This window comes from Xenia sp. Carnegie-2017, unplaced genomic scaffold (assembly GCF_021976095.1).
Source record: "Xenia sp. Carnegie-2017 unplaced genomic scaffold, XeniaSp_v1 HiC_scaffold_3, whole genome shotgun sequence".
In the NCBI taxonomy this organism is placed as follows: Eukaryota; Metazoa; Cnidaria; class Anthozoa; order Malacalcyonacea; family Xeniidae; genus Xenia; species Xenia sp. Carnegie-2017.
In genome coordinates, this window is record NW_025813493.1 from 925,357 (window position 1) to 938,246 (window position 12,890).

General features: G+C 31.7%; 1 protein-coding gene across 1 annotated transcript; it reads right to left on the reverse strand.

Annotated features, from left to right (window-relative positions):
- Positions 1 to 221: 221 nt before the first annotated feature.
- On the reverse strand, positions 222 to 6,750 carry LOC124454782 (the record flags this gene model as incomplete). The annotated part of the gene is made up of 5 exons (XM_047005535.1): positions 222 to 424; positions 1,049 to 1,285; positions 2,077 to 2,229; positions 3,891 to 4,088; positions 6,720 to 6,750. Coding segments are annotated over 5 exons (822 nt in total), but the record flags the coding sequence as incomplete, so codon positions are not given.
- Between the last annotated feature and the right edge of the window lie 6,140 nt (positions 6,751 to 12,890).

Sequence of the window (12,890 nt, forward strand, 5' to 3'; positions counted from 1 at the left end):
ACGAGTAAAAGTTGAAACATTTTTCCCAAATTTAACGCAAAGACATTTTTTGTAACGTGCAAGACAGAAGGAGCTATTCGGCTTTCTTTAAATGAGTCAAGACTTGACAAGTTAAGGTTGTGAAAATTCATTAATAATCTATTTAGGTGCAACGTTTTCAAAAATTCTACAGTTCAAAAATACGAACCTTTTGGTGCAAATTAGACAAGTCAAGAAGACTTTCAGTTGTTGTTTTCTTCGATAAGTTTGTAGACAAAAATAGTTTTGCCTCCACCGTAGCATAATTTTGTACTGTGATGTTCTTCTTCACATTTCTTTTCTTTGTGATCATTACCTTGGCTTTCCTTTTCCTTGTGATAGCACTGTTCTGTTTCACCGACATTTTCATAGGTTGTTGAATTTCCAGAACCACTGAAGCATAGACCTGAAAGATTAATCTTACGTAAATACGAACACTTTGACATATAGCGTCATGCAGTAGTGTATGGATCTTTTCAGAATAAACCAAGTTGGAGGTCTTTTACATACGAATATTTCATCAGCGCTATTGTGGACTTTGGGGGGCCTAGTTGAATGTTTTTGTTTGGTAATTCTTGAGAGAATGGTTGCATGTTAAGAATACTTCTACTTCTACAATAGATCATGAAAACGCAGACAATATGTGTAAAACCATGTGATGACGATCAGCGTCATGTAGTAGTTTACAACTATGTATACAACCAACTATCTATACAAATATGTACACCACTACCCAAACAACCATCTACACAACGATCTATATAACTATGTATGAACAATGTACACAACGATCTATATAACTATGTATGAACCATGTACACAACGATCTATATAACTATGTATGAACCATGTATACAATGACCTATACAACTATGTATGAACCATCTACACAACGATCTATACAACTATGTATGAACCATGCATACAACCATGTACAAAACGAAATTTTTTGTATTGATAAAACTTTTGCCTTGTCAAAATTAGTTGTTGAAATCTTCTTAAAATACTAAAAACTAAATAATAATCTTGCCTTTTTTATGGATTGCAAATTCTTTGTATCCACGCGCCTTGCTTTCTTGTGCGCAACGGCAGACTAATCGTTCTATGTACTCATCCCAGTCTTCATAATCGGTAGCATTGATCCCAGAAAATTTGCTGCTCAATGGGTTGATGTCATCAATGATTAACTCATTCAAAGCTCCTGTTTCTGGCTTTCCTTCAAAACAGCCAACAGACTCATAGGATATTTCACATGCAGCTTGTTCAGCTAGAAAAGAGAAATCAATGATATAGAAAAAATTTTATATATTGTGAGCATGTTTTTTTAAAAACTTTATTTATTATTAAGTTGTGCAGAAAAATATTTTATTTCAAAAATCTCATTGACAGGATCCGAAATATGTTTAAGCAGTTGCTGAAGGGTAGACTGCACTATTGTCTCTTGAGTTTTAAAGCGAGTTTTATTAGTATAGACAACAAGATTCTAGACTTGGTAGCTCATACTTACTTTGCACCGATTGCACGTCGGCATAGATTCTGGAGATCTTACACAAAAGAATAATTTACTAACTCTATTGATACTATGTATGTTTTCTTTAACTCTGGAAAACGGTTGCATGCCAAAAATTTCATCAAATACACCGAAAGCAAAATACAAAATAAGCTACAGGGATCAAATAGCATTCAAGATGACGTGTATATTTTACCTATGAAAGTAGCAAAACCAATCTTTTGACATTTAAAACTTCGAGTGAAAAAATCATAGCAACAGTTATATTACTGTTGTGTACCTAACCCATTTTATTTTTCCTGTTTTGCTTATTTTTCTTTGATTTCACTCAAAGTAAAACAAAATATTTCGAGACAGTTGAATAGTTATGTAATTTCAATACTGAAGTGAACAAGCAGGGCTGTAAAACATTAGAAGAAGGCTACTTGCTTGTACAAACATAGGAAATATTTTCAATGTTATGGTTACCTTTTGAAACAATATCAAAAATTTCTAACTTCTTTTTATGCAACATATGAATTCAAATAAAAGTTAGTTAATTGCTTCACCTTTAACAATGCGATAGACAAAGTTTGAGCCGCCCACTCCACTGCAGAGCGGATCGTAATGAGCACAACTTTTGTAAGATGTTTCGATGCATGTTGTTGCTTTGCCATCTTTATAATAGGTCGACATTGCGCGATTTCCTGTCCAACACTCGCCTGAAGGAAAGAAGATGAGCCTTAGCAAACAAAACAAATCGTATTCAGCGTAAGTCTATATTAGCACAGAAACCATTTCATTTTCAATGTAATGATATTCAAAACTTATCAATTATTTTGACACTTTTTAATTGCTAGCTTACCGTAATATTGAATACCAAAAGTGTTCCATCCCAATTTATTAGTCTCCTCTGCACAATGGCATACAAACTTTTGAAGATAAGTGCCAAAGTTATGCCAATCAATGTTATATCCAACGTAAGAACCATGAGACTCATCACGAGCAGTTAGAATGTATTTTTCCATTGGACGGGGATCCATATTATCTCTATAGCAACCAAGACGCTCCAATTTATATGGCCATGAAGCTGAAAAAGAATAGTTGATAAATGTAACGTTAAAATTTTGGCAAGTTATTTCAACAAGAAGGATTATGACGAACAATGTAATATCATAAAAGAGCACAGAAGATCACTAAGGATAGCTAAGGATAGCTAAGGATAGCTAAGGATAGCTATTCTCACTAGTATGTTTTTGCAACTCAGAAAGTATGAAAGCCACTTACATACTTCGTAGATATAGTTTCGATTTTCAGCACCAATACAATGTTTTGAGTTATCGCATTTTTTATACTTCAAATCAAAACATCCTTCCTCTACCTTCTGAAGATTTTTTAGATCTTTTGTTAGTTGTCCTCCCCAACATTCACCTAAAGAATTTCATTATTTAGTATCTATTCATATTGGGCTCCATTTCTAAATTTTTGTTTGGACCTTTGTTTACTGAGGTGCATATTTTTGCAAGTTCAAGTTAAAAATCAATTTTAAAAGATAAAAGTCCAAGCCAAAAGACAAAAGTCCAAAGTCCACGGACAAAAGTCCAAGATAAAAGATTCAAGTACAGCAACATTTACATAAAGTACTGCAGTTTTTCATCACGATGCCATTCAGGATGTTTTAGTGATTAATAATAAAGTAGCTCTGTACACGTGATAAAACAGTGATGTGTTTCTATGGCATTTTTGAGAAAAGCATCTGTTAGTGAGAGTCTATGGAAGGGAAAATAGGAGATTTTGAGAACACGGGTTTTTTTCTACAGTATTCATTAGCTTTCATATATTAGCAAATTTAAAAAACTTGAGTTTTTTTTACGACCTTACATTTCCAGCTTTTCATCTATTCTTTCGTTCTTTTCATTTTTTCTAACCTAACTAATCTTACCTACTTCTTTTTCTTATCTTCTTTTTCAATCTCATTTTTTCTATCTTATTTTTCGTAACTCCTTTCCTTAATGTCTTATATCCTAACACCATGATTCTTTCTCACTTTTCTTAGCTACTTCTTTTAAACCTTTATTGCACAATAGCAAGTGCATTGAGCAATAAAGAAACCAATCAATTTAAAGTGAAAAATTGAACTGTGCACTAAAGGTTAATGTCTATGTTCGGTAGCACGGGCATAAATGCAAGAAAGTCAATCACTTTTGCATCCTGTGAGCCAAACAGCATTGCATAGGGTGCCTTGAAATATTTTCTGGTAGTGATTGAAATCCACTGCAGATCTAGCAGTGAATGAGTTTGATCTAATTAAAGGGCATCGTACTTTTCTTTCTAACCGACTTCTTCAAATCCATCTTTCTTAAAATAGTTTATTTAACCTTACCCCAGAACTGCATTCCAAAGTGAGTACTTCCCTTTCTTTTGGCAGCTACTGCACAACGGCAAATAAACCGTGGCAAATATTCATTGAAATTCTTCCAGTCGATCTTAATACCACTATACACATGACTGGTTACATCTCGGTCAGATATCAACAATTCAGGTAAGACTCGATCATTATGCTGATCCTTGTAACAACCAACTTGTTTATATTGATAACGACATTGGTTGGCAACAACATCAAGGCAAGATGATTCGACTGAAAAATATAAAAAATGGTTTTCCTAATATGGCATTGTTTAATTGAGATAAGCATGAATTATTTTGTTTAATGATGAACTTTTCTGCTGCATTTACTTCTTCTTTAAAAAATTTATGTGGTTTTATACCGTGCAATTTGAAACTTATAAGTAGCAACATAGTAACGTATCCGGAAGGGGAGCCTTGGCTCACCTAAAATATTATTTTTAATATTTCCTATCTTGTTCGAATGACAGTTATGCTCCCCTTCAATTTTTACTGTCCCCCCCCCCTTAAACCACTTTCAAAATATTGTAAGGCGCTTGGTTTAAGAGCCTATAAGACTGTATGAATTTTTAAATATCAACATGCAATCATAAATAAGTTAAAAATTAATATATTGTGCTAAAATTTTCTGACACTCTTTGATAAACAAGTTAAATCTAATTAACAAATAAATTTCAACACTACCTGAACTGACAAAAACAGCCATAAGAAAAAGGAAAAGTTTCAAAAAACTTGTACTCATGTTTCAAAATTTGTCCAGTACCTATAAATAGAAAATTGAGGATTGCAAAAATTAAACATTCAATGTAGGAAAGAAAAATTATTTCTATTGAGAATTAATGCCTTTTCTAAAATTATTATTTCTCAATATTTCTTATACTTCATCATGTAAAATAGAACACCATAAACATAGCCACAAAAAAGTCGAAATATCCCTGTGTAAATTGTCGTTTTGTCTGACTTTGTCTTGGAAAGTGTGTGTTAAGTGTGACTTCCTTAATTTTTAATAAAGAAAATGTTGCAAATATTATTTTGTAACGAGAAGAATCATAAAGTTTTATGTTGAATGATAATAGACCAATCAGTGGCGTAAATTTGAACCACACTTCCTGTAGTGCTTCCAGGATGTCGTGCCTCCCCCCTCCCCCTTACAAATTCTGATAACATAACCATTTTCTTAAAATTATAGTTGATAGAACACAATTTTTACTGATTTTTATATCCATACAGAATAATACCAAATAGTGCTTTCAATTTTCTTCCAAGAATACGAATTCACGAATGCCGACTTTGAATGAGAAATATGAAATTCATAGTGCTATGACGTTCTGAAATACAAACTTACATTTTTTTCTCTAGTTTCATGACATCGTTAAGGGTGTCCCCCCCCCTTTTTTTATTGCAAGCTGATTGCTTGGGTGTCCATGACTTTTGCCAACTAGAGCTCATAGCAGTTACGTCTCAGAGATCAGTCATAGTGTAGCATCATTTATGGTAATTGCTGTAATTCTATGTAATAAATTTCACTATGCTTAGGGAGTCGAAATGCTCTAATGTAAAAAAATAAAACAAATTTATCCGAAGTGATATGGATACAATGTCAAACTTCGATTTAAAAGCTCTGAATCAATATTTGATTTTAACTACTGAAGTGTACCGGCTGAACAGAGGTGGAATTTTCTCAAAAACACCTCGATTACAATTATATATAAACTTTTATAAAGATATGTCTTTGTATAACTTTATAACTTTATGTTTGAGCTGCACTCCCATTTTTCATTTAGCACGTTTTTATCGTTAGCCTCGTTATTAAGAGGAATATGGAAAGCACTTACAGGCAAAGAACATTCAACATGTAACGATAGATATAACATTCACTTATTATTAAATCAATATTTAGGATAGTTATTTGTTTCATAAGCCCTTGATCTAATAGAAGTGTTTATTGTCTGCTAACTCTGCTTTCTCAAATTCTGAATCTGTATCCAAGGCTTTCAGTGTAGTTTTTGCCCATGGGAGAACCAAGAACTTTTTCAGCCCAATTCTCCAAAAAAAAGAATAACTGTGTGGACTATTTTTTTGGTGTTAAAAAATATGTCCCAGTCCTTCAAAGTGGGCACACCCCGATATTTAAAGCTAAAGTTATCCATGCATTACTTTTGAATAAAAGACAATAGTTTTCTTGATTAGATACAAAGAAGTGCAATTCGATGTCTTTATATCAAACGATAAAGTGGTATTCTGAAGGAAGTTCAGAAATATTTAGTGATGCTACAGTAATTTAAAACTTATGATTGTCTGATTAACGTTTTAGTCACAGCTATATTTTTCTAAAACATGATATGTAACATTGTATTAAATGTACGATGATGTAAAAATAATATATAATTTCTCTTCCCAATACACAAAATGATACACGATGCAAAATACCTTATCTTGTGGTCTTCACAGTCTCGTTTTTCTAACTTTAACAATGACGAAGGCCTGTACTTGATATGCTCGATACTTGCACTTTTTATCTTTTATATCTTATTTTTTTAAGCGCAAAAATTCTAAACAAAAGATGAAAATTAAAGATGCTTTATGCCCGTGAGACCTGACAATCTGTTGAAGAATTTGTCTATGATACAAATTACATCTCAAAATTGAAACAAATTTCATTAATCACATCTGTTACTAATGATTTTGACGTAGATGTAATCTTACACAGAAGATTTTGAATGCATTCATAAAAACGTTAGGAGAAAACTGGGAAGGGGATGATTCTATATACAGGTTAATAGAATTCTTAAATCCATCTTATCACTGCTTTTAAAATTAGCCTTCTCACAAGGTTTTCAGCTATAAAATGTTTATACAAGCTATTATTTCAATTTATTCTCTTTTTAAAAAGAAATATAATCGCTTGTTTATTAACCCTACTGACATTTGCTTTAAGCAACCATGCATCCAGTATTCAATTATTATATATATTGGACTATTGGTGTTTATGTCAAGCAACTTTAAATCTTTATCTATTTATTATGACCAAATTTGGTATTAATGTTAAGAAACATATGAACAATAGAATGCTCTTATCTACAAGATCTGCATAAGAATGGCTAATTATAGCTATTTTACGTGTGAGACTGACAAGCTTAAGCTTTTATTGCACGTTGTGCACAACAGTAACCGCGGCAACTCAAACTCATTTGAAGATATAGCTTGCACGATCAAGGGATGAAAATTTCGACTTTATATGAGTTTATTTTTGTTTGATAAACGAAAACCGTTTGCAAAACAAAGTCTTACGAGCCAAGCAAGTTATGTTGTAGCAACGTATTTAACAAAACTGAAAATTTAAGCGCTTAAAATTATGTAATATTTGATAGTAAAGCAATTATTTTGAAACTTCAGAAGTTGTTTCGAATCCTGAGTGTAGTTTTGTCATGTAAAGATGTACATAGCTATAACTTTGATATAATGTGCAATCTATTATTTTAATGTAAACAATAAATATTCAACATTTGAAGAATTTTGACAACGACGCATGCAATGAGTCAGCAAACTAAGTTTATCATCTCAATACATAGCAAAGTTATAAAAAATAATTCGTGCTTGATTTTCTAAAGACCGAAAATCTGATTTATTGCCATACTTCCATTGACATAGATCTTTATATTCATTAATGATGTTGAGCAGTTTTACTGCAGTGATAAACATCTTAGCTACAGACGAAATCTTTACTTATATTGCAACAATGAATGTTTCAACTCTAAATTATTGATTTAATTAGGAACACCAAGTAATTGAAACTTTTTAAGAAATAATTTTGTTATTGATCACGATTTTTTTTTTAAATTATTTTGCAAAATTATTTGACATCGTTTTGAAAATTACCGTTTAGATTTCAGTATGTAAAGTTCTCTTTTGCTTTTTATAGATTTTCAGGAATTAACAGACAGCGCTTTATAATTCACAATTCAGAAATTTCAATTGAAGTGACTTAGTCTTTAAGAGCCGGCAGTCTTTTTCTCATTTCATTTTTATTTGTATTTAAAAAAGACATATTTCTAACACCGGATAGAAATACAAGTCTAAAGCTTTTATTCTTACTCTCATTCAAAGTTTCCTAACCAGTCGCAGAGCCACTGAGAGAAAATTTGGGGCCAAAAGCAAAATTTTGTGCTCCGTAACCTAATGATTTAAAAAAAAATTGTCTAGAAATAACGAATTACGGTTGCTGTCTTAATTTCTAGTATATTCTCAAGTGAGGGATCCCTTTACAGGATCGAGCCAGGGGCAAAATGGTCAGTCTCACCTGCCTCCCCCTCACTATGTGGACATGACCAGTCTATTTTAAATTTCAAAGATGTCTTTTACAAATAAATCAACAAGACAACTTTTCTTATTACAGTATAACATGAACATCGCCAACAATTAGGTTTGTGTAATTTAGTAGACAACAAAAACATTAAAATAAAATGTTTTAGCTTTTATGGAGACATATTATGATCAGAGACGGGGTCTTTTCACATATGCAACGAAAAATACTTTCTCTTTGATTAAAGCGTTGGAGTATACTGCTTATTTTGAGTTGACTGCTATTTTACATAAAGTTTCATCATACAATGTTGAATACTTCGCATTTTTTTTGTTTAATCATGTCTAGGAACTTTATTGGTGTGAAACTACATTTTATAGTTGTTGAGCGAAAAAAAATAAAATTTACAAACAACGTATCTATATGAAATCTCATTTAGATGTTATAATTAGCAATGCATGTTGTGGATACTGTCATTGGTTCATTTTAATTATTTTGAGGCTTTTAAATAGAAAATGTTTATCTTTGGTTGAGAGCTATTAGTGTAAAGTTTTGACTTTGCTATAACAATAGTTCATATGCAGCCTTTGAAGAATTACGAAATTTGATAAAGAGTTAAAACTTATGAACAGACATATAAAAATTAAATTTGCTATAAAGGTTCAGCACATAGCCAGGCTCAGACATACTGTGGCAATCTTTACTTTAATGCATGTTTCAAGCTACTATCCAGGTGAAAAATTAATGTTTATCAATCAAAATCAAACACAAAGAAGTTAATCACGATAGTTCATGCTATTGTTAACAAAATTTACAAATGGAGCGTCATCAGAAATGGTTACTTGAAAAACTATGAAGTCGTAAGCTTGCATAAATTTAACAATTGTGCAACTGAATAAATAAAACCAATTAAAGTTGACATGAGCATTCTCGTCAATCTGGACAGGACAGCATATCATAAAATACACATACCTTCTTACTGGAGTACAGCAGTTACAGTTTGAAATGATCTCAGTTTAATAAACCAAGCTACTAAGCTACAAGTAAACCATCAACTTTGCAACTTAATAGCTTTTACGTTTCTTTTCACATTCCGATTCTTTTATAGCCATCTAACACTATCATCAATTACAGACTTAATGGTTCATGTAATTAATAATTGCATAGTTCAAAAGTTGTATTGTTTACTGTGCATTTTTCGAGATGAATTTGTTTCTTTATTATTTTACAGTGAGGAACTTTCGCCGTTATGTTGTTTGTATGTATTTAGTTAAGTTATTGGGTCAAAATTTCTGTAAACGAAATATTTCTGGCTGTAAAAATAATTTTTGCATCATGTTAAGACGACAGATGGAACATTCTTGAAATATTTGACCATCTTTGGAGTTAATAAATTGTACGCACATTAAATCATACATTATAAAATAGAGACTTTGTCGTGGTGACAAATCTGAAAATAGTTCTAAAGATATCAAATACCATAGTGAATGGTAAAAGTAATTTAATAAGATGACAGTTCTTAAAAGAACTGTTTTAAGTAAAGAGCGCTAACCCAATAGTTCTAAATTAAATGACATATAATAAATTGTCTGTCGTCTCCGTGAAGCGTTAAATTGGCATAATTAAAATAGTCATCAAGCTGCGCAAATATTATGGTTAATAACGTATAGCGGTGTAAACCATAGCAAATAGCAAGTTAAAACTGTAGATATTTAGGATGCCCGTTAGAAGTGTGGAAAAGAGGCGAAGCAGGCTGCAACACTTCCGAAATTTCGACAAAAATTTGTGGAAAATTTCTCATGCATTTTCTGTATAAATCTTTTCAATATATACATATATTGGTATATGAATATAATATTTTCGTGGTTGTAAATACAATCGTGTTTTTATGCACATATATAAGTTCGCACGTGCTTGGCTTGACAACAAAGGAAATTAGTATGATTGATAACCTATTCTACAATCACTTTTTTAGTCCTATCAAAAATTTTATGGTTCTTTTGCTCCACATCCAACACATACATAGTTATATTGAGTGTATCAAAAAACTTCTCATTTTTGAAATCATCCGATACGTACAATTTATATGATTCATCAATAATTAATGTCGGAAGATCCGTAATCGCAATTGAATACAATAAAACATATGTATTGCCACTATAGCACTTGTCCAAATCAATGCGTTTGCGCTGATTACAGAGGATCAGTCAGCAGCTTATAAATATTGAATCATTCAAGTTCTAAATGTTGGCTGATTCAAAAGGGAAGCAGCTCGGTTTTATATACCCTTTATATTTCATATATGACTATTATGTTATTTTTAAGTGAAATATAAAGTCTCAGTTGTTAATTTATCGCTGTGTTAAAAGTGCATCTCTTTATCTTGGTTGATAGTTTAGAAATTTCTTCCCAGTGATTTGGCATTAGTCACAGACCAGATGTTGACGTCATGATCAACATCAAAATCAGTTTAGATTGTCTCCTAGACTAATGAAATGCATACAAACTCCTGCATACCAAGAATAATTTGTTGTTTAAAATCACTGCTGACTAAAGGTAATGCGTTAAATCTCCTCGTTTATCTTAATTTCTTTAAAAACTATTATTTTAATTTTGAAGACTTAAGTCGAACACACAAGCCCCACCTTCCACAATTCCCTAATTTAGTTGCCAATGCAAATGGCTACCGGACAAAAAATCAAAGAATACAGCTTCCTAATCAATTTTTATCGACCAGACATGCAAGGACAAATTGTCACTTACAGTTACATGTATGTATCAAGAACTTCTCACCTTTGAAGTCATCCGACACTTACAATTTTTATGATTCAGCAATAATTAATCTCTGAATCGAAAGGGAAGCACTTCAGTTCCATATGCCCTTCATGTTAAATTGAGATGCAAGAAAGTAAAGGAAGCAAAATTTTTTCTCTAAATATAGTTTAGAATTAATTGATGAAATTGAAAAGTAAGACCTGTCGAACAATACAACAGATATAAATACAGCTAAACAACAGATGAAGTTTTGATGAAGTCAAAAAAGAAACAAGTTGCCACAAACAAAAGCTTTATCCTCAACTAAACATTTGATAAGAAAAAGAAAAGACAATGCTTTCTACAGTGAAATTTTCATTTCATTTCATTTGCTTCAAGTTATCCTTCTTTAATTGTTGGCTTGTAAAGAATTTGATTTACACAATCTCTAGCGTAATTTAATGATATTGTGGTTGAATAAAAAGTCGTTATTTTTGTGTTCTTTTGATTAAATTTTTAATTGATCGTTTATTATTGTCGTCATAGCAACATGGACGGCATGAAACAAATCTTTTCATATAAATTGCACACACACTTTTGCTCAATTATTTTCAAAGATTATTTCAAAGTCACGGTTTGAATAGACCTGAGCAAAGGTACTTTACGGTTGTGGTGTATTTCTTCTTCCAAAATAATTCATTATTGCACTTTTTTCGTAAAATATATGCGTTAAATTTTTAACGCCAATAAAGTCTAATAACTTGGACAAACTCAAAACTTTACAAAATACAACATAGACAAGTTTCAAAAACAGACATCTTGTTTATTTGACATATTCTAGATAGAAAAAACGCTTGAAAGTTAAGAGTAGAATATCAACATCTCGTCCTTACATGTCTGGTCGATAAAAATTGGTTAGGAAGCTGTATTCTTTAATTTTTTGTCCGGTAGCCATTTACATTGGCAACAAAAATAGGGAATGGTGGAGGCTTGTGAGTTCGACTAAAGTGTTCAAAAAATTATAGTTTTTAGAAAAATTAAGACACGTGAGGAGACTTAACGCATTGCGCTTAATGAGCAGTGATTTTAAACTACAATGTATTCTAGGCATGCGGGAGTTTTATGCATGCCATTAATCTTGGAGAGACAATTTAAACTGATTTAATGTTGACCATGACGGCAACACGTGGGCTGTGCCTAAAGCTAAATAACTGGGAACGGATGTCTAAACTATCAACCAAGATATAGAGTTGCACTTTTTAAACAGGGATTAATTAACTATCGAGACTTTATATTTCACTTAAAAATAACATAATAGTCATATATGAAATGTTTCTCTAACCTCTAGAAAACGGACGTACTTTAAAAGAAATCAATACCATTAAAAATGGATTAAATATTTAATTAATACAATTCATACGACTTAAGCGAAAGAATTTTCACACCGGAACTGTTGACATGCATTGGCATAGAATATCATATGAGGTAGCATCAGAACCATTAGAACTGATGTTTTACTTTATCAATTATTAAACATTGACAAGAATTTGTAAACTTGATCAAAATGTATTATTTAGTACCATGTCTGATCGATCTAACATGATTGAAAGATTTCGAATGAATATGCAAATGGTCTAATGCGACTGCTTGTAGGAAGTAGGGAGATTTCACATGATTAATTTGGTCAGTTGTCTTCAAATTATATGCAACCCAGTGCTTTGGTACTGCCATATAATTTTCACTATTCATTTCTCGATTAATATTTTCACGGAGAGAGAATACAGAAAAAAATTGTAAATAGCCATGCCAAATGAGCGAGCCGGCTGCTTCACTGTGTATATGAAAGACAAACTAAAGATTTTATCCCATTTACCATACCAAGTACCAGAGCAATTTAAAACCTTCACACTTGGCTAATAC